General features: G+C 46.3%; 1 protein-coding gene across 4 annotated transcripts in view; it reads right to left on the reverse strand.

Annotated features, from left to right (window-relative positions):
* Window positions 1-326: 326 nt before the first annotated feature.
* The window catches only part of SLC23A2 (solute carrier family 23 member 2), a 112,607-nt gene continuing 90,332 nt past the window's right edge, over window positions 327-22,601 (reverse strand). For all 4 annotated transcript variants that reach the window (XM_033095394.1, XM_033095393.1, XM_033095396.1 and 1 more), the window contains 8 exons: window positions 21,093-21,213; window positions 20,425-20,581; window positions 16,726-16,873; window positions 15,457-15,562; window positions 10,078-10,207; window positions 9,203-9,340; window positions 6,952-7,047; window positions 327-5,098 (listed from right to left, as the gene is read on the reverse strand). In XM_033095394.1, the coding sequence (XP_032951285.1) occupies window positions 4,866-5,098; window positions 6,952-7,047; window positions 9,203-9,340; window positions 10,078-10,207; window positions 15,457-15,562; window positions 16,726-16,873; window positions 20,425-20,581; window positions 21,093-21,213 (1,129 nt within the window). In that variant the 3' untranslated portion in view covers window positions 327-4,865. The remainder of the gene's footprint in view (window positions 5,099-6,951; window positions 7,048-9,202; window positions 9,341-10,077; window positions 10,208-15,456; window positions 15,563-16,725; window positions 16,874-20,424; window positions 20,582-21,092; window positions 21,214-22,601) is intronic.

The following is a 22,601-nucleotide window of genomic DNA, read 5'->3' on the forward strand; positions in this document are numbered from 1 at the left end:
TTCCACTGTGTGGACAGCCTTTCTGGTCTCCAGTCCATAAAAGGTCCCCAATACCCAGATGTTGCTGACCTACTAAGAGACTCATAATTTCACCCCAAAGTCCAGCATGAGCGCATCTTCTGAGGTCTCACTGGCCCCTCTGACAGCCTACCAAGGAGCCTGCTGTGGTTCTCCAGGGGTCCTCCAGGTACCCAACAATGATTAAGTCTGTGAACTTGCTTACCTGAATTTTTTACTTGTCGATTTCCCTCCTCTAGGTGATGCCTTTTAATTAATGATGTGTTTATCTTAAAGACCAGCTATAGAAGGAGGAATGTGAACAGAAGAACTGTGTCCAGGAGAGCTTTTATTTGTACGGAACAGTTTTAAAAATACAGAATAAAATAGCTTTATCTCTACTATTATTCACAACATCTGGTCCAAATATTACATATTTTTAAAATACTTAAACGTTTAATGAAGCCATGTTAGAAAACAATATGAAAATTCTTTTTAAAAACTCCATAAAAGAATTACACATCTCAAAAAACAACCCCACCCACATACCCTTGGTATGCAACATAAAAAAAAAAAAATATCCCAGAAAGGTACATAGCCAAAGTCAGTCACAAAAACTCAAGGAAAATATAGACATCCCCACTGTTTTAAGAACAGTCAGAAATTTATTAATATGTCAAACAGAGGTTGTTACAAACAAAAAATGGTATTAATTTGAACTGCCATAAGATGGCCACACTGGTACGGGAGAACTAAGTGCTGGGAAACACACACAGGAATTGTAAGGATGCCGGAAGTTACTTTGTAGTGATGACGAGGCAGAGTCAAGAACAGCCTAGGACAGGAATGTGTGCGAGGCTGCTGAAAAGGGATTCCCAGCGCTAACGTGCTTTCTGGGTCCATGGGCGGAAACTGAACACTGGCAAAAATGGGCGGTCGTCCTGCACTACTTGGGTTGTGACTACGGGGAGGGGGTAGGGTGGGAGATGTCTTGTTCCCCGTATCCAAATCACAAGGGGACAGGGCATAACACGTGCAACACGTGAAACTCCAGGCTCTTCTCTAAAGACCAGGGGCAGCTCCCTGCCAATGCTCAGGCACGTGCACTTGACCACGGTGTCCAGGGGGCGTGGCGCGGCGTACACACCAGGCATCAGCGACAGCCACGCCAGGCCTGACATCTGTAGCTGAGTGCACACTCCACACACAGCGGCCTGCAGAGTACTGCCTTTCCTCGTGCCAGAGCTCCTTATCCACCTTCCTTCTGGCCTGGCTACTCTTGTGGCATCGATATTAAGGAAGATTATAGTTGCCAACTTCAGGTCTAAGTTGCTAGTACCAATACTTCAGCAGGGACATGAATTAAAGAAATAACAACTCAGCTTATGGTCACAAAATATACGCATGGGTAAATAAAGTATACACACATACTAGAGATTCATCAATGGAGAAATTCTATCATCACATGACATTGTCATGAAAATCATATCATTCCCTCCCTGGAAAACTGTGACTATTATCCTGGGTAGAAATGTTATTTTACTATATGGAAATACTGCAATATTCATGCATAAACCAAGTTGTCATCATGAAAGTCAGTATTCTACAGTATAAAGCAAATCCTGTGTGTGAATTTGTTATCATGAAAATGGGAAACCAGCAGGACCCATGATGCTTCATTCTAGTTGACCTGGTTAAGCCACTTCTCTTGCCTTGACCAAGTATAAGAAAACTTACTAAAAGTTAACACTTGAAACCCTCTTAAGATTCTGTACCAATGAATCTAACTTTAACTCCCTAGTGAGAATGAAAATGAAAATTGCTTACAAAGGCTAGAGACACTTCCCATCATTCTGTGAACCATGTTAGGTATTTTATCAAAACCAGTGGTGGGGGTCTCCTTTACCCACCCCCTGCTGTGATTCGGCTGCATCTACTGTCCTTATACTTTCACTTTATTTTGCACATCAGGATGGCTCATGTAAATGTAAAGATGGTGGGTAGGTGGTCAGTGTCAGAAATTGGACACTGAATGCCCTGCTCCGGGACATTTGTGTATAAAGTATTTTAAAACATTCTACTGGCCAAAGCACGGTCGCTGTGCAGCCGCAGCAACACAGGCCGACAGTTAAAAGTGGGAAGTGAACAGGGAGAGACCAGGCATGGCCGCCATGTCCCACAAAGCATCCCCTTCAGGGGGTGTGCTTAAATCCAAGCAGCAGATGAACACATTTTTCTTTCAATTAGACTCATACTGTCACATATTTGCTAGCGGGAGGACCATTTCCTAAAATGGTTGGTGGTTGCTGCACATACAAGATGTGTTAGTTATCATGAGACTCCAACCGCTCAAGCAAAGGTGAGTTTCACAGGCTGTACAGAAAGTACCAGACTCAATGGCGCCCCTAGTGAGACTGCCCTCTTTCATCCCCACCTCCTGTCGCCTTCTACCTCTCCCCACTCCTGTCCTTGGACAGAGAATCTAAAGTTGGCCTCAATGGAAGAAGAAGGGCAATAACCCCTTTCCCACAGGTGGCGTGGGTACAGGGTCTCCCTCCCCATCTGAATGCTTGTAGACACTCCTGACCCAGCACATCTGAAACCTCCCAGTAAAACCTAACTCAAGGAGGGGTTTCAGAAGGGAGTGGGTCTCTGGATGTTGGTGCACATACCCCGAGTGATACCCCCTGGGCGGGAGATGCCCGGTTAAGTTAGGTTGAAGGGAACATATTTGTTTCTGAATTACTGATGGTTCAGATGCTTTCATTTGAGTATCTGGTCTTTCTGCTTACCTACAGAGCTAGAATACTACAATTTTCTGAGATGTGTAACAGCTTTCCTCATTTTTCAGAGCTGAGAAATTGGAGATGCTGAACAAAAATGCCAATAGAAGGAACTGAGAGCAACTCAGGGTAGGAGGGCTGCCAGCCTCGAGGGATGGCCATCCTTAACAGTGTGCTGCGAAATAAACTATGCCTCAAATATACTTCAAAAAAGGTAACATATAAAATGACACGTAATTTACAATCTAAGTTCTTAATCTGCAATAAAGTCTTGGCAAAAAATGAAGTGGCTCTGAAGTGTTCTTGCCTGAACAAGCCCTGAAGCCCTCAACTTTCCAGGAGCCAAGGAGGCTGCACGATGATACCACTGGCGTAGCAGAGGCAACCACAGGGGCAGGAAATGCACCTTGGCCGCGTCCCACTGATGGGAGACAGGAATGCCCACTGCCGTCCAAGGCTCAACCAGGTCAACGGACACTTAGGAAGCACGACCCCAGGAAGCGAGGTCACTACTATATGTCTCAGACTTTCCCTTTGGTTGAAAAACTTCAAACCAAATTCAACTTTACTCACCTTTTTTATTTATTCTCAAAAGAATTTAGTGTTATCTAATTAGAACTCGACAGAAGGGACCTGGCGGCTGCCTTTTCACCACCTTCTGCAATAACTTAAACAAGAAAGGTATTTGGCCAGGAGATCTAATCTTGCCCTCTGCGAAATCAAGATCCAGTGGACACGCAATATGGCAACCCGCAGAAAGTCTCCTTAAGCCTTAACTGCCGGAAATAACTTGCAACAGAACTGTGGTGATGAATTTACCAGGATGCCAGACCAGCCACTATGGCAGCTCTGTTTGTTACCTGCCCTGGCTTCCCTTCTTCACAAAACAAATTCACGTACAACATACCCCATGGTTTCTGGGCTCTGGTCCAGTAGTCAGTTTTGATAAATAGATTAGGCATTACAGTATTTACACTTTCATGGTGTCAAGCAATACAAAATACAACCACAAGAATGGTTACTGGCCTTCAAAAGCCATGACAACAAGCTTCCCTGATGGTGTCCACAGCTTTACAAATGCTGGTTCTTTCCTTAATGAGAGGGAGAGGGTGGAACACAAGTAATAGGGGTGCAAGGTCAGAGGGTCACGTGGAAAAACACTGATTTCAAAACTCTGCGATAGTCAATAACACTCAATAGGAATAAAACCTTGTATTTATAGACACACACGACAAGAACTGACATCCACATGACAGCAGAGCCAAGACTCCCACAAACATCTGGTTGGTGTCGTGTGGCGCTCTATACCCGTTGCACCAGCCAGGAGTGGTACATGCCAGATAACGTGTCAGCCACTAGGGAACAAGAGGCCAGTATGAAATGCGCTGGCCCAGCCTGGGCCAGCACGGCACCAAGAGAGCAGTTGAGAATCAGATACTGATGTCAAGGTCCTTTCCCTTCCCCTCCAATCCCCCAAACAGGTTGCCAACCTAATACGATCTGTACAGACCTTACCCATGCACAAATTTGGGCACAGGGTAACCACGTCAGTTTTCAATCAGGTCAACAGCCTCTTCCTCATTCTGTATCAGGGAACACAGAATCCCATTTGACCAGTCAATTGGGACCATGCGAAGATACTTGCTGCTTGACCACAGGAGGTCTCTGCAGTTCGGGCCAAGGTCAAATAAGAAGCTAGCAGGTCCAGGTGCTTCCAGGACAGAAAGCCCCTGGACCCCCGGGGTGGCTTACAGGCAAGCTAGGGGTAGTGGAAGGGGACTGGAAACAAGGAATTGCTGTGGATTTCAAAGATCCACTCCCAGAGGAGGACAGGAACTTCAAGTTCAGTGACCATGGCCAGCAGTACACACTCTCAAGGGCAAGGGGTCAGGACTTAAATAAGGAGAGAAGCGGACACCATATTAGACATGATTACCATCACAACAAAGAAGCTATTTGCAATCTGTCTTAGCTCTGGGGTGCAGGATGGAAATGCAGATATACAAACATATATGTTACTGCTTGTTACTCAGCAAGGGACTAGATTCATGCCTCACTGCGGCCAGGCCACAGGGTGAGCTGCGGCTATACCGTGGCCTGCGAGTCCTCGTCTGAACTCCGGCTGTTCGCACTCTTCCTGAGGCCTTTCCACGTGTAGCCCACGAAGGTTGGGCTGATGGGTAAATAGCTGAAGCATCTGTATTTTTTAATAACGTTCATGCCAAACGGCAAATCATAGGATTCCATGCCATCGAGCGACTTGCTCCCTTTGCCCACGCCCTTCTTCCATTTCCTGATTCCTCTTTCCTCCGGAGTGCCTATGGAACACACACACACACACACACATCAAGACAAAGGAACATTTAGTTTAACAGTTCTACCAAGAATTTAGACTCTCCAACATGCTGCCCCACAGATCGAACCTGCCGGGACGGCACCAAAGCACGCTTGATGGCACTCACCTATCCGGGCGCCCAAAGCAGAAATCTGAGAATCGCTGGCCCAGCTTTGTTCCTCTTGCTCCACATTCAAATGCCCTCCCGATGCCTTTGCTGCCACCTTGTCTTTCCACATGACCCATAGTCTCAACTTTCACTGTGGAGGTCTGGCCCAGGCCACGTCACTGCTTTCCTGGCTCATCCCTATCAGTCTCTTAACTGGTTATCCAGTCTTCCTCTCATCACCTCCTCCCCCAAATCTGTTCCCAAACACTGTGCAAAAAACAACAAAAAAATGCAAATCTCATCTTGCAAAATGGGGCTCAAAGTATTTCTTATACCATACACAATGCCTTCATCCCCTGGTCGTGGCCGCGGCCCCCATGGAGACATACAAGTTTTATGCTGCTTTCCTCTACTTCAGCGCATGTGCATGTGGCACTTGTCATAGCTCCCCCTCCCCCCCTTGTCCCCCCATGTCCCCCACACACACTTGTCCGGCTCCTGTGAGGATGATCTTCTCCCGGTGTAATTCTAGGCCACTCTGTACCCTTACTGATGAGTCAGGGAGAAAGATCTGGGCCCACAGGGCTCAGCAATTGCTGGACTTTCTAACAGATCTGGTGCAGAGGAGGGCTGCATGTGCTCTTAGCTGTATGGACACCTAACACTCTACTTCCGTGCCCGAGCCTACGTGATGAGCGTGAGCCTGTGGGGCAGCACTGAGGATCCTCGGTACTTGCTGACATCCAAGCTACGCCCTCCCATTGGTGTTTCAGTAAGAAAGCTGATTTTAATTTCCATCTCTCTGACTCATGTGCCTCTCCCTCAATTAGTTCTGAGTTAGGAGAGAAAGAGGGTGCTAGTTATTGACTCCATAAATCTAACACTTTCCACCTATTCATACAAGTGATTTCCTCTAGCTGGACGTGTTCACCCCGTTTCTCAAGCAACCTCTTGATTGAGGCTTTTTGGAGGTGGGTTGTTTTAATGGTAAAATCTCAATAAAACCTTCAAGCTCAAGAACAAGTGTCACCCTTCCTTGATGGCAGGTTAGCCTCCCAGGGCGTCTACGGCAGCATTTCACAATGGTGCACAGCAGCCCCCTCCAGGAAGCTGGGAAGGCTGCCAGGCAGACCTGTGTCACGTTCTGGTTCTCCACCTAGTGCTTTGCCCAGCACGCACCCAGCTGAGAAACCAGCGTATGGGTATTGGAGATGCTGCCTCCACACAGCTCTCAGTCAGTCCCTCCTCCTGGCAGAGGCCTGTGCCCACCCTACTTGCTGACTTTTGGTCTTAGTTGGCTGGGGCCTGCCTCAGGAAGGACTCATTTAAGGCGCCCCAAGGAGGAGACGTGCCGTAGGCTGTTACCAGCTGGCTCAGAGGAGGGTGTGAACTCGATGAAACTACACTGCAGAGCGCTGGGCAAGGCTGTGCAGGGAGGACAGGCAGCCCGGAGCGTGCCCAAGGCACCCACTGCCACTTTACCATGAGGAAGGAATTTACTTGCTGTCTCTGAAAAGTTATTCAGCAAGGACGAAAGCAACCCAGTAAGTTTATTAACAAAAAACTGAGTCATGAAAGGAGGCTGAGAGTGTCATCTTAACCACTTTAGAAAAGACAGTTTTAACCAGTGATGGCTTTGAACTGACTTACTCTTCCTGCTTCTCCTATTTATTTGGCAAAAAAGTAATCCACATATGTAATAAGCGTGTTTGATATATACCACATACCTGGGATGGTGTTATCCAAAATAAAAGCTACACAGCCTCCTACAAACATAGCAGTTGTGAGCAGAACGTTCAACACTTGATCGATTCCTGTTATCCCTAGAAACAGAAAAGAGCAGTTGGGTCGCTGGCAGCCAGGACAGGCCTGTCCTTCCCTGGAAAGGAGCAGTGGGACGGGCACGAATCGCCAGTCAATGCAGTGCACAAAAGTGTAAATGCCCGCTGTGCATGTATAGATAAATTTTTGCCAGTGATGCTTTAAGCTACTGTGAATACCTTCAACAATGATCAAAAGTCACCTCCATAAGGAAAATTCCTCACAATGGTGTATGGACAATAAATCTAACAGACTGAAGTTCACCCTATAATGAACTATGAAGCCACTGATAGGATTTACAGATTTTTTTTTAAAAAATGGCTGCTATAAAGCTGAAAAGAATTACATAGTGAATAACAAGACAACAAAAATATTTGTGATATCTGCAATAAAACAAAGACTTTTCTGAATCCTATATTACTAATTTGTGTTTAGCTGCTTTTAATTAGGAGCAACTAGATTTATTAAAATATCACATGAATGTGATATATTAAAATGTCAAAAGCAGCAAGAATCTCCTTGTTATTAGTTCATATATTTCTCTATTAAAATACTAGAGGTGCCAAAAAAATGTATACACATGACTTGTATTCATCTTTTGTTATGGGTATATATATTTAGTATTACAATTTTAATACAGTTTTTTCATTTCTTCAAATGTGTATTTTTTGGGGGGCACCCTCTGTATAGGAACCAGCAATTCTACTCCTTGATGTATACCCCAAAGAATCGAAAATAGTTACTTAACCCAATAGAGTCAATCCTCATTAATGGCCAATTCTGTATTTGTGAATTCACCTACACACTAAAATTTACTTGTAAAGCCAAAAGGGATACTTGTGGCGCGCTCAGTCATTCATGGACATGCACAGAGCAGCGAGGCCGTGATATGCCTCATGGAGAAAACACGTGTGTTAGATGAGCTGCGTGCAGGCCCCAGTTTACTGCTATTGGCCGTCTCTCCCCTAGCAGCAATAGCTCAGGATGAGCTAATTCCATGCTCACAGTGACTCCACAGAACACAACTACCATGAATGTGGACTGACTGTCCTTGCACTCCAATGTTCGTAATAGCACTAGTCACAACAGTCAAAAGGTGGAAACAGCCCAAATGTCCATCAATTAACAAATGGATAAACAGATTCTGGTGTATACATATAATGGACTATTATTCAGCCATAAAAAGGAATGAAACACTTGTACATGCTATTAACATGGATGAATCTCAAAGACATGCTAACTGAAAGAAGCCAGGCACAAAAGGTTGCCTGTTGTGTGATTCCATTTAGAGGAAATATCCAGAAGAGGCAAAGCCACAGAAACAGAAAGCAGATGGGTGGTTGCCAGGGTCTGGGAGAAGGGGGCCGATAGGGATTAACTGCTTAACGAGTATGGAATTTTATTTTCAGGTGAGCAAGTTTTGGAAACTAGATAAGAGGCGGTGGCTACACAACACTGTGAAGGTACTCAAATGCTACTGAAGCGCTCACTTTAGAAGGGTTAATTTTATGTTATGTGAATTTCACCTCAAAAAATATACGTATACACATATACATAAAATGGTCCCTAATTCTGCATCAAATGTCAGCAGCAATAGCGATTTCTTAAGATGGCTCTCCTTTATTCACTCTTCATGACATTTGAGGTATTAAAACTTTTTTAAAAGGGGTTTTAAAAGGTTAATCTTGAACTCAAAGTAGCTATAATTCCAGTAGAAAAACATGTACTTTAAAGTATATAGTTCCAAGAAATTGTACAGTTTTTAGCCTTAGTCTGAGAAATCAAAAGGTTATACACAGAGGCACTCTCCCAAAGGAGAGAGTCCTGGTTAAAAAGAATCAAGAGAGACCTTAACATGCCACATCAGTTATGTGTACACACCAGCTCATGAGGGAAAATACGAAAGGGCTTCCAAACAAACTGAGGCACAATGAGATTCGAATGAAATACATATGAAGGTCGGACAATTAAGTTGGCGAACTTTCCACTGTGTAAGCGCACACTGGCAAGTTCGCGTGACCTTAATTGTCCAAGTTCATAGATGAACGTTCACCAAGACAGTTCCCGATGCTCCCAAGTCCTCTCTGACTGGTGATGAGCTGTTTGTGAACTGCAGGCTGCAGTCCCCACGCCCAAGATTCAAAGTGTGTTGCTTACCTGTGACAAGAGGGTTCTGTCTGAGGTAACTTGGAAGGACGAGCCCAAAGAAGATTGAAAATCCAAGCACAAAGAGGTTCCGGGAAGAATTTAAATCAATGAACTGTAGGTTGGAGAGTCCAACGGCTGTGATCATGCCTGAGGAGAAAACAGCAGACCGCAAGTTCCGTCAGCTCACATGGATGAGCTTACAGCACGGATCACAGATTGACTCACGACCGTCAAAGGCAGACTCCTTACAATGGGCTTTCTCTGTCCCATCAGAAATAAGAATACCAGTGCAGTGACAGGACGTGGGGGTCGGAATGTGACCACCTGGGTCGCTGATCAAAATGACCCTTGGCCTAAGCACCCCCTGGGCTTATTCAAGGGCATAAACATCCCACTACACTTTCTTTAGACTAAGTGGAAAACTAAGGAATTGGTTCTCCCCTGAAACCTCTACACAAACATTTCAATTAAGTTGGGAAACCCACCCAAATATCTGGCCCCTGATTACAACTAAATGGCACAAAGATCAAATAGAGTCCCATCTTAAAAATGCTCAGTTTTAAACAGCCCATTTGGAGGGAAAGACAGGTTGAGTCAAATCAATTAGAAATACCAATTAAAGAGACTAAATTTCATCATATTTTTCCCAGCCCAATATTCTACTTTTGGTTCTACCTTCAACATAAATTCAACTCAGAGAGTGGTGTAGATTTTTATGTTTTGAAGGTGTATCCTTTTGTATTTTAAAATAGAAATGCATTGTTACCTCCAATCTTACTGAAGGGATTTAGCAAGAAAACATGATCCCTATGAAAACTTAGCAAATGGGAAGAAAGAAAAGGAGCCTGAGAGCGAAGCTGGCCATCAAGGAAATGGAATTTTACCAAAGAGAGTGCAGAAGAGGGCGCCAAGCACAGGATCCGGAAGGGAGGCGAAGAGGGCGCTGAACTTCCCGATCATGCCCAAGGCCAGCATGAGGGCGGCCCCGTACTGTATCACCCGGCGACTGCCAACCTGCAGGACACACCAGAGGCAGAGACAGGTGCTCAGCACAAATTCCCCAGGCCTCCTGGAGCAAATGTGACAAAGCCCTCATTCAAATCTAGATTTACTATTAAATTTTCTAATTGAGAGGGATCGGTCTCATTTCATAATGAGGATTGATCTCAATGCACAATTAGTATAAACTACAATAGACATCCACAGTAAAATGATTCTACCACCTTTTCTCATTCCCGTCCTGTCCCCTTCTCCTCCCCTTCCTGGGGGGGTAGAGATGGGGAGTCGGAGATGGGGGTACCAGGACTCGGCCTTTGCTTCTCTGAGCACTGGGTGATGTCACTTCCACGTGGACCTGCTCCTGCACTCAGACCCTTGGTGTCTAAGGCCCACAGCCCCACAGTCAATGGCTGGGATGACCTAGTTAGTGTCTCAAATGCAAAATGCAAAAGCTACCCTTTGCCTCTGTTCCTCTTTTGGGTTCCTGAAATCACCCTACATCAAGTTAACCCACTCCAAAGCAACTCCACCTTCCTGTACATGAATCAGACAAAACCCCCCAAAGTTTCTGGCACTTCCTCCCCTCATGTTGTTTCACTGGTGAGCGCTGGCACAGACTAGAGGACACAGACTGCAGAATGCTCGAGCCCTGCTGCCTGACTGGCATCCCCACTCTACCTCTATCCACGTGACCAGCGCAAGCTACTTAGTCTCTCGGGGTGGCAGGGTCCTCATCTCTGTAACGCTAAACCACATGGTTTTGCTTTGAGGCTTAAATGAGACGACATGTAAAAAGGTTTGAACAACGCCTGGCAAGCATCAGGCTACTTGATAGCCTTCCACCTGGGCTTGCTGCCTCTGGCCTTTTCTCTGCCCACCTGTCCTCTCCACTGAGGTGTAATGACCTTTCTAACACACTGATTTGGGAGGTCAGTCCCCTACCTACGGCCTCTGGTGTTCGTGAAATAAAACACACTTCTCAAGCTCTTCCCAAGAGAGTCAAGCCCACTGGCGAGCTCCCTGTGCCCTGTGTCCAGCCCCAGCCATGCTAGGGGCTTACCGCCTGCTCCTCAGGGTACCAGGCAGGCCCGGGCCGGTCTGTCCAGAATACCCTTTCCCACATCCCCCTTCAGGCTGGTTCCCAGACACATCCTTCACAACACTACCCCTCAGCGAAGCCTTCCTTGATTCCACGGCTAGGCTCCCCTCACTCCGGGCTTCTGCAGCACCACGGGTATCATTTCCCACACAGTCTTATCTTTATCTCTATCTGATCTCTACCTTCTAGAAGCTTCTGTCTAGCCCACTGTCACCCAAGTAGCAGGAGGTGGAGCTGGCACTGCATTACTGGCCCTTATTCTGTGCTGCCTCTCCCAGGAAAACACCCTGAGGAGCTAAACCATAACAGAGGTTCCAGAAACATCTGGGGCAGCGTCCACAGGGCTTTAAGTATGATTTACAGTAAGAAGATGACTACCTATCTTTAAGTCAATTAAAATGAAATGAAATTTAAAATTCAGTCCCTTGACTGCATTAGCCGCATTTCAAGTGCTCCACAGGCACCTGTGGCTGGGGGCACCAGTGTGGGACCCACAAGTGCAGAACAATACAACCACGGCACATGTTCTGCTGGACGATACTGGTCTTCAGCTTCCAACAGCTTCCCAAAGGAACCAAGGATCAGATGATTGAGAATCAGCGTCAAATCTTACTGAGCAAATGAAGAGGTGGCTGTCCAGCTGAAATCAGTCACAGTTGAGACTGGAGCTCGGGCTTTATTGTTCCAATCCATAGTTCCTCCCATACACCACCCAGTGTAGGGAAGCAGTGAAAAAGGTCGGGAAACTGGCAAATCCAGTAAAAATGACCTGTGGTTGGCTGTCTTACATGATAAGGAAGTCTTTCATTTATAAATGGCTTGCTTTTCAGCAAACAGTTTTAAGGACCTATTACGGGATTAGCACTTGTTAGACTTGGTGCGGGGGCGGTATAGAGATAAGTGAGTCACAAGCGTATGATGAAGTTCTGGTACTGCTGCAACTGCTATGCTGTGTGGGAGACCAGTGCGAAGAGTTGGAGAGGGGTCCCCAGACATAGTTTGGAGGGCTGAGTAAGAGTTTACTGGAGAAAGAGAAGAGGGAATCACCTGTGCCAAGACCACCTCCCAGCAGGGTCAGGCAACCCTGTTAGGTGTGCCGGGGGAGGCACACCCTTGAATAAATCATTTATTTCTAGCCAAAGTCTCCAAGTTCTCTTTGAGTTTGTTCAACAATACTACATAAAGACAGTATCTATAGCTTACTGTGTACCTACCACAAGCTGGGCTCTCTGCTAAGTGCTTCACAGCAAGTTATTCATTCCAATGCCCGGCATACTATCTTGTTCACTAGGGCATGGAGACTCAGGACGGTGATGTAACCTTGGGAGAAAGTGGTGGAGCCAGGGCTAGACCCCAAAGCTAGGGCTACACACCTCCCACGATGTCTGCCCGTCACTGTGGGACAGTCGTTGGCACACATTCAGCAGGAGTCCTGCACATGGAATCTGACCCCTTAGAACTTCAGAACACACAACGAGGTAAGCAGCCTCAACTCCTGATCAAACCAATTAGACTTTCTAAGGACATGGAATGCCGTAACTGGATAAAGGACAGCAAATACTAGAGTTGCCAGGAAATGGAGGCAGACTCCTTAGAAGAGCTGAAGATCACCCTCTTTTCTAAATGCCCAGGAAGTCTGATACAAGACCCAGACCAGTGTCGTTCCCTAGAACTTTCTGCACCGATGGAAATGTTCTGTATCTCTGCTGTCCCTTGGCAGCCACTAGTCACAAGTGACCACTGAGCCTTTCGAGTATGGCTAATGTGACTGAGGAACTGAATTTTTCATTTTAATTAAACAGCCACATGCCTTGGCTACTGATCACCATATTGGACAGCACAGATCTAGAATCATTGGATTTCAGACCTCAGTTCTATTCAGAAAAGCGTCTTGTTCCAAGTCCTTCAGCTGGACAACAGGCAGACAGCCCAGAACTCGTGCCTCCTTTTCTCCTGGACAGAATCTCCTATCGGCTGCGTGGCTCAGGCCACAGAGAAATTTCTGCAGCAAGTCCTGCCTCCCCAGCCCAAGGCACTTGTGTAGATGGCTGGATTACACCCCCTTGTGAGTCAGGGCAATGGAACCCAATGCCAGGTTGAACGGATGCCACCTTTGCTTGGGTGAAGTGATCCAAAGGGATTCAGAGGGAAAATCAATTCAGTTCATTAAAAAGCGCTGGCAGGTTGCCTTTCCGGATAAGCTGGCACCATTCACGTAGTAAAAAGGGGAATCATTCTCCAGACCCCCTCAGTCTTGTTTTAGAAGCGAACCTCAACGAGCATCACCTTTACTCCCTACAGTGACCCTGCTGGTGGTGAGTTTCAAAGGGATGCAGAAAGGGAGCTGGCTTGTTAAACTGTCTTCCCCGAAGACTTCCTCCATCTATAACAACTTTACTTCAGTTCAGATTAGTTATGTATCTACAGGTTCATGCAGCAAACTGGCTAAAGAGTGAGTGGCTTATGCCCCATTCTGTGGCCATGCGACGGACACTCTGTGCTCAGCGTGTGCTTCTCACCACTGGCAGCAACAGGACCCAGGGAAGGCGCTGAAGGAAGTGCCCATCAGCAGCCCTTACGTGCCTGCCCTGTGCCAGGAGCAACAGGCAGCAGGTGGAGCCATCTGCACACCTGAGGCTGAGCTCTGTGAGGAACTTACAGGGAAACCAACTAACGTGTCAGGCAGATGCTGTGTATGCCCTGCTTCCTCTCACCTGAATTTGCAGTCAAGATTAACCAAACTTAGTATTTGGTTTACTTTTATCTGGCTACAAAATCTCACAGAGAGCTGGGGGGAGAATTCTAATTTCAGAGGCCAAACAGTTCCAGAAGGCTGCGGCTTACCCCTAAGTTCTTAGGACACAGGGCTCAGGTAAGAGAGACCTGTGGCCCACGCCAGCTGTCCTGGACGGCGCACCGGTTCTAACAGTCTCTAGCTGCACAACATACAATGAATGGCCTGGGGCCGAGCTGCACTCTTCAACATCCTGGCAAACAGCATGCTTTGGCCCTAGATAACTGGGATATAAAGTTTATTTGCCAGTAATAAATTTGAAAGGCCTAGGAGCAGGCACCTTCTTACAGAAGCTGGACTGTGGGGTGGGGCAGCTCCAGGGTTACACGTCCATGTTTGCAGTTGGGTGGGAAGGAGAGGTAGGACTCCGAACCCTGGCCCTGTTCAACCTGAGTGACTCACTGTGGCTTATCTAACCCACTCAGTCCACAACTGAGTTCATCTGGGAGAGAAGGGTTCTGCTGCTGCGGTTTGAAAACCATGTTAATCCTTTACTGGAAGATCAATATTTTTCTGTAACAAGTGGTACCATCTCTCATACAGAACTAGTGCCATCTCCTAACTGGTCTCCCGTTTCTACTTCCTCCCCCACTCGTCATGGTGTACTCTCATCGTAGCACCCAAAGTGATCCTTTAAAATCAAAACACACAACAGATCAAACAGAGTCTCCCAGGGGCACCCCCTTCCACTGTCTGTAGCAGCCTACAGGGCCTGCGTGACCTGGTTCTCAGTTACCTCCAAGACCTCCACTGCTCTTACCTGCCCTGGCCCCGCCTGGCCTCCTTGCTGACCGGCAACGTGCTGGCCTGCTCCCAGGGCTTTGCACTGCCTGTGCCCCTGCCCACTCCCCAGCTACCTGCACCGCGCTCTCCTTCCTTGCCTCCTTCAGGTCTTGGCTCCAGGCCATCTTCTCAATGAGGCTTAGCCTGACCACCCCACCTAACAGTCACCCTCACTCCCCACCCCCACCCTGCCCGATGTGTCTGTTGTATTAGTGGGATTACTGTGTATTGTTTGTCTTCCCCTGTTAGAATGTGAACTATACAAGGATGGTGATATTTTCCTTTTTTACTCACTGATGCGTCCCAAGTGCCAGGAACATTAGGCTGGCACAGGGTTGGTGCTTAATAAAAATTTGTAGAATGCATGAAGAAATGACAGCACCCACGAGCCTGCCCACCCAGGCCAGCCAAGGGAGGAGGGACCACCACCAGCATTCCAAACACCCATAAACGAGAAAAAAAAAAAGAGGAGGGTGAAGAAGATCTCAGAATTGAAGGCCTTCCTTTTGGAACTCAGGTGGTCAGATCAATCAATGAAATGGGCCAACGCTTAGAGGCCCAGTCATTTAATTAGAAAAGTATTTGTACCTTAGTAATTCCCAAAACTCCAATGTTGGGACTAGATGAAGTAGAGCCATTCCCGGTACCGAATATGCCATCGAGAACACAGGAGAGACCCTCCACGAAAATCCCCCTAAAATGTAAAGGAATGGGGGAGAGAGAAACATTCATTCAATGGGGGAGACACTGAAATATGCTCTAAATGGCTGTGACCCAAGAGCCTGCTCCGCAGATCGGCAACCTGTGCAGCCCCGGGAGGGGTTAGCAATGCAGAGTCTCAGGCCCCACTCCAGACCTGCTGAAGCAGAACCTGCACTTTACCAGGATCCTCCACATGCATTCAATTTTGAGAAGCACCTCTGTGAGCCACACATCAGACACAGGTGTTTAAACAGTGTCCCAAATGAAAGGACTTTAGCCAGAAAACAGAGGCATTTGTTGGGATCTAAGACAAACATGGGCTGTCCACTGATTTGATTCCTTTACTATTATTATCTATAGCTTCATTGGGAAGGACATGCTTTGTAATTCTGTGAACACTGACACTTTTTTAAGAGAATCAATATACAAGTAATATAATCATACGCACAGCTCCACTGGAGAAAGACATAAAACCCAGGGCTGTAACACCTAACAGAACCAATGCAAGAGATGCTTACACCAGCCCGTTGGGTCTCATCACATGCAATCCCTTTTGGAGGGGCGGCAGCTGCCTGGGAAAGGGCTGCGGGGTGGTGATGTGGGCTGTTTTCTCTGAAGCCTCCATAGGGTCCAATTCACTCCGGGCATCCAGAAACTAAAGACCAGGTCTGCTGAGAACCTAAACCCTACAACTCTTAAACCTCTAGATTCTGCTTACTTCACTTATCCTGCTTTTAACTCTCTCTATATAAATTGTAATTGTGAATAGATGACGCAGCATCTATGCTCAGAACAGTTGGGAAAAGAAGAATCAAAGGGGACAAACATTCATGACCCCAAACCAAGAAATAAACAGTGGCAGTGCCTGATACTTGTTTTGGTGAGTTTAAGGTCTAGAATGGTCTCATAGAGCACGTCTTACGTGATTGTCACTGTGAGGAAGAAAGGGTGAGCATTCTGCTTGGTGTTACAGAACAGGAAAATGGGCAGAATGAGGGCAGTGACTGGTCTAAGGACAAACAGCCAGTGAAGAGCCCTGATGCTTGGCTGCCTTCATGCTGGAACTCCTGGTTTCTTCTCCACGGTTATCCAAACCAAAGAGCAGAGTAACGAGGTCCCAGGCCCAATGAAGAACGCATTTGCTCAGGAACGTACCTGTTTATTGCATGGATGGGAGGCGGTGGGGCACAGGACAGCCTTGCGCAGGCGTAGTAGTCCCCGATAGATTCGATAATACTGGCAACGACGGCACTGAGCATGCCGATGACGCCAGCGGCGGAGATGGTGGGCAGTCCCCACTGAACTATGGCAGGAAAACAAACGTGAAATCCTTACTGTCTTAGAGGGACAAGCAAATGTTATCAGGACATTGGTATATTCAGAACATCAGGACTCTATAAAATCCACTCCGATTTCAAAGCTCACAGAATCTGTTTATATTCAAACCTGAGTCACCAATGCACTAGATGCCTGGGAATAGTTCCTGAGTTGGATGACGACGGCCATAACCAGGATCGGTCTGTTCTCTATCCTTATCTAAAATAAATTGTTTGGCAGGAGGAGGCGGGTGCTTCTCCTCCTGTTTCAAAACCAGTGTCACCTAAATTACAGCTTAACACAGCCTGCCGTGTTGGGATAGCAATTTGTACGAGGATTTTTAACTCTGCTGTGCAAAGCATGGTACAAACTGATGGTGGCATCAAATGAAAAAGCAGTGAACAGTCACCACCTAAATTTAAATCCCAACAGTAAAGCATGGCACAAGGTATAGTGTTACATCAGCCCTTTTTTTTAGTAAACCATGTTATAGAAAATTTAAGATAGTTTCCTTTAAGCAAAAAGAGGGGGCAGCTGCTGGTTGGCTCAGTTTGCTAGAGTGCAGTGCTCATAACAGCAAGGTCGCTGGTTCGATTCCCACATGGGCCAATAAGCTGCGCCCTCCACAACTAGATTGAAAACAATGACTTGACTTAGAGCTGACGGGTCCTGGAAAAATACACTGTTCCCCAATATTCCCCAATAAAAATTTAAAAAAAAAAAAAGGAAGGAAAAAGATAAAAGCTTCAAGTCAATAAAAAGGCTGTCTTTTAAAAAACAAGAAAGAAAAGTCCCCAGGTAGCTTCATTCTGAGTATCTGGATTTATTTAATTCTTCATTAGATACACCTTTGGAGGAAAAAAAAAAATCTCGTTTTGGACCTTGAAAGCCATAGATCTTATTTAATAAAATTGCATGAGGAACTTGCATGTTAGAATGAACAGACTTCTTTGATCAAGTCCCTAGACCTTCCTCCCTTGAAGCACTGGTTACAACACAGCCCCTAAGAATAAAGCAAAGTGGAAAAAGAAAGATGGACAGATAAAATGGTCTCTTGTGCAGGGGCCAACAGCGTAGTGCACAGAATGGACACTTAAAGATCGAGGCAGTGTAATGGTCAGACATCAAATGAAGGTAACCCTAACGGGTCACAAGAGTGCAAGTTAGAGGTCAGGAAGAGGACAGTCCCTGCCCGGGGAGGGTCTGGAGAATAGGAGACAAGTGGAGAGGATGTTCTGAGTGGGTCGCCCGCCGCCTGCGCGTCAGCAGATGGGCAGAACCAGGTGAACAGGAATGGGCTGGTCCTCAGCAGAGGGCGAGCGTGGGGTGGGCCAGGCAGGTTTAGGAAGGGCTCGACATGCCACCTGAGGGGTTGGCTTCTGTCTCGTTGGTAAAGGGGCACAACGTCAGGTTTGGGAAGGAAAGATGACACATGAAGTTAAGATGTGCAGAATATGCTTAGAGTGTGTATGAGGGCAGAACTGCTCCCACCTGGGGCTTCTTCACCCCTTGCGAGCAGACAGAGGACACAGCGGCGCCTGTGGTCAGAGGGTCAAGGTACGTGACCACAGGTGACAGCTCGGCATGCTCAAGGCCACCAGCAACAGGCGGGTCACCATCTCATCTCGGGTGGGTTTGGAACAGATTTTCCTCAGGCAGATGATTTCTTTATTGAGCAACATTCTGTATTTTCTAAATAATCTTTTATAGTTACCTTGTTACTGATGTAATGTTGTGGCTTCATTTTAGTGTCTTGATTTAGGGGAGATATTCTTGTTTCCATTTGCTATTTTTCAGAAATTGCCTTTTACTTTCTTAGTTCCTTTTATTGTTTTATTTTTTCCCCCTTTTGCCTAAAGTCCTTAATTTTGATTTATAAAATCTTTATTCCAGCTACTTCAACATTTTAAATTTGTAATCTTCTCAATTTTTGATCCCTTTCCCTTTAGCCTATATACATACATATATATTAAAAACCTTGTTGGCTTCCAGCCTTCTATTTTTACTGTTATTTTATCTCTCCTTTACAACTAGACCCTTTAATTTATGTTGCTACTTCACAGCAGGGCTTCTCCACCTCAGCACTGTTGACATTTTGGGCCACAAATCTGTATTTTAACAACCACTCCAGGTAATTCTTAGCATGCTAAAGACACAGAACCACATACTATCTGAAAACTGGTCTCCAGATTAAGCCAAATCATCAGAAAGTCACTAAGACTACATCTTTCTGGCTCCCTGGGGTAGCCTTTTCCGAGGGGGGCCAAGTGTAGAGCAGCTCGTGGCAGTGAAGGGTTGTTGTGACATGGAGCTGGGCAGCACTGGTCTCTCAGCACATGCATAGCTGCTTCTCCTGGGCAGCCCGTTCCGGTTTGAGCTCATCTCGGGAGCCCCTTGCGCAAGTGGAAGACCACCCAACATGTGCGTGGGGGCTTTCTCCTACCTGTCCTCCCACACCTCCTCCTGACTGCCTCTCCAGTGGACTTTCAATCTCATTTTATCTCAGATTATATGTATATTTACAAACCATGTATTTTTCTAAAAGAATAGGTATACATAGATATATACTTAGATCATAGGATCTGACGACAATGTTATTTTAGAAAGACTACACTTTCTTAAGTGTTTGTAAATGTGTCAAGAACAGAATGAACAACTGGCAATGTCGCCATCATCTGGCATGCTTAGAACACTTATCTTTGACCCAATCTTAAATTCTTGGCTTTTCCTGCTTTCTCTCCTTGTTATTGTAAAGTGCAAAGATGTGACTGCTATTCAGAAGAATAAATTAGCACAGCCGGACTAAACTTGGGCTTAATGTTAATTAAAACCCCAAGTGTCGGAACAGTCTTCACAACAGAACAACCAAGTATTAATAACCACTGGATTTACACAAATCACTTTTGGGGAGGGGTCTAAAAGGTAGTACATGTGAATCCAACTGGTACCTCAGCTAGAGATTGTGCCCCCGCCCCCACCTTGCCAAGAGTTATCCAACTCTTAAATTATAACCAAGATCCATCTTCTACCCACTTGTGAATCAGTTTACCTCTGACAGCTGTGACCAAATTTTTAAAAAGATTATAGCTGCCCATTCAAAGATAATACAAATTTCATCATACTTAGCAGTTTTCTTGCTCATCTCCACGCCCCTCCCAATCAAGGCTGTTCATTTCAGTGGCCTGGGTCCTGCGTAGCTCTACATGGGCCTTTCTAAGCAGCTGCCCTTAAATCCTAGCCACCAGACCTCACACCTGGCTAGAGACCCCTTGTCCAGGATTTCACCCTCGTGAAACCAAAAGAACCAGTTACTTCTGAGAAGGGAGCCGGTTAGTCTCCCTGTGTTAATTATGGCCTTTCAGAGACAGGACCTCCCCTTTTTTTTCGGGGAGGGGGCCAAGGGGTCAAATCCTCTAATGACCAAGACCTTCAGGGACAAAGAAGGCTCTTCCTTCTGCAGAGCCTGCTGCCAACTTCCGACTCCTCTGAGTCGGTCCCTTGGGAGCTGCTGGCGCCTCTGGCCACCAGAATACTTACACGGGTACGGGACCTTAAACCACGGGGCTACGAGGAGCACACCCTGCCTCGCATCTGTTCGAGCGTAGAAGCCATACTTGGTGCTGTCAGGCGGGAAGACGTCTGTCACTGTGAAGATGAAGCAGAGCAGCCAGGACACCAGGATGGCCAGGATGATCTGAAGCAGTCAAGGGAAAATGCTCCGTGAGGCCCCCAGAGGCGGCTGTCGGCGAATCACATGCCTTCCTACAGTCTGAGGATCACACCCCAGAACCCACCACTGTCAGTGCTTTGCAGACAAAACCCGTCACAGATCGGCTGAAAACCGATTTCTTGAATGGAATTAACTTTAGCGAGAGCAGTTTTATGCAGGTCAAGTTACTTTAACCCTAAGTCTGGCTAGTAAAATAAAAATAATGGACAACGTGCCTACAGAGGCAGCGTGGAGTCAGATCTCCCCCAGCCCCAGGAGCAATCACTTATCCTCCTGCCCACTGCTAAGAGGATGGCAGCAGCAGAAGCTTCCGCCATGTTTAAGTCCATGACAATCTGGGTGGTTGTCAGTACCCTGATGTCACCACACAGACATGGTCCTCCCAGGAAGATCTGCTTAAAACCCTCCTTTCACGTACACATTTTACATAATGAACCAAAGGCAATACTGTCAGGAAAAAAAGGTGACTACTCACAGGGAACATTTTGAAAAGCTGTAGCTTATATGCAGTCCATCCTTTCTTGGATTTGTAAATTGGGAGAGGAAATTTAACGTTTCTGGCATATTGAGAAAACAGTAATACTAGGAAAATTGTCCTGGGGAGAGAAAAACAAATAAACAAGGTTAAAGTTTGTATGTCTGTGTTTTAAAATATTACTCAAATCTTTAATGGCAAAATGACTACATGTAGTTAACTCATTTCTCTAGAAAGCTGCTCGTCCTCTTATTTAGGAAATCATATCTTTTGGCAATGCCATTTTTGGAAAGATATCAGAACTCTTTTTCTTAGAATTAATTGATACAGAAATGAAACTACCATGTAAACGCTTTGGCTAAATTTTCCTTAATAGAATAAGAAAACCCAAAGAATATACACACTGATGAGAAAAGCTCACGTTACGTAAGAGAAAAGGACAGGCTACCAGATACACATAGAGCACAGTGTAATTACAACCACAAATTAACTAAAAACAAGCAACAACCGAACGAGCATGCACGTACACCCATACGCATACGTGAAAACAGTAAAGATGGGATCCAAAATGCTAATAGGGATTGGCTTCAGGTGGCCATACATGCAAATTTTTCCTACCTTTCTGTATTTTCTGATTTACTTACAAAGAGCCTGAATTACTTTTAAAGAGCAAAAAGTAAAGCTTCGGTATTTAAGAAAGCTATACACAGTTGAAGTGGATATTAACGGTAATATCCTTGAGAGGTTTCTGTGTGCCAGACATTACGGGAAGGTTAACCCCATCATCTCAGCCGTTTGCAGTAGCCTCTATGATCATCCCCCTTAGAGAGACAAAGCCAACAGTCGATGACCATCCAGCTACAGTTTGCAGGGTGTGGAGGCAAACCAGGGGTCTAGCTCTACAGCCTGGGCTCTGAACTACTTTGCCACACGGGTCATAAGGGCTGGGATGCCTGGGCTGGCTCCGAAGTCCCTTTACCCTGAGCCCCACACTCCTGACCCAGCTGCACTGAGGGCTGCAAGAGGCAGCGATGTCAGGTGACTTCCTTGCAGCAGGACCTGCCACTACCTCATCAGTCCACTGCCCGGAGTGTGGCAGGTGTGGGATGGTTTCCCATCACTGAAACAATAAAGGTGTACCATGATGTGTTTCATCACCCATTGGCACTTGCTCCTTGACTTACAACCCGAGGCAGAGCTGGCAGAAGAGTGAGTTTTCCGTCAAAGCTAAGCTTAATTGTTCCTGGGCACAGTTCCAATTACTGAGATGGAATTATCGGCTCCATTGACTGCCGGTCAAGTGCAGCTTCACTGCCACACACCTAATGAGGTGTGGACCGCAGCCAGCTGGAGTGGAGGCTGGTGCTGTTCCACCGTCTCCCCCCCACTCGGGCCCTTCGCTGGCCGCTGATGGGGGTCTCTGCCCCACCACAGAGTCACCGGGCCAGTACCGATTGAAGGTTGAAAACACACACAGTGCTCAAGTCATTCCAATTTTCCTGCGGTAGT

The sequence above is a fragment of the Rhinolophus ferrumequinum genome, chromosome 23, assembly GCF_004115265.2.
Source record: "Rhinolophus ferrumequinum isolate MPI-CBG mRhiFer1 chromosome 23, mRhiFer1_v1.p, whole genome shotgun sequence".
Lineage (NCBI taxonomy): Eukaryota > Metazoa > Chordata > Mammalia > Chiroptera > Rhinolophidae > Rhinolophus > Rhinolophus ferrumequinum.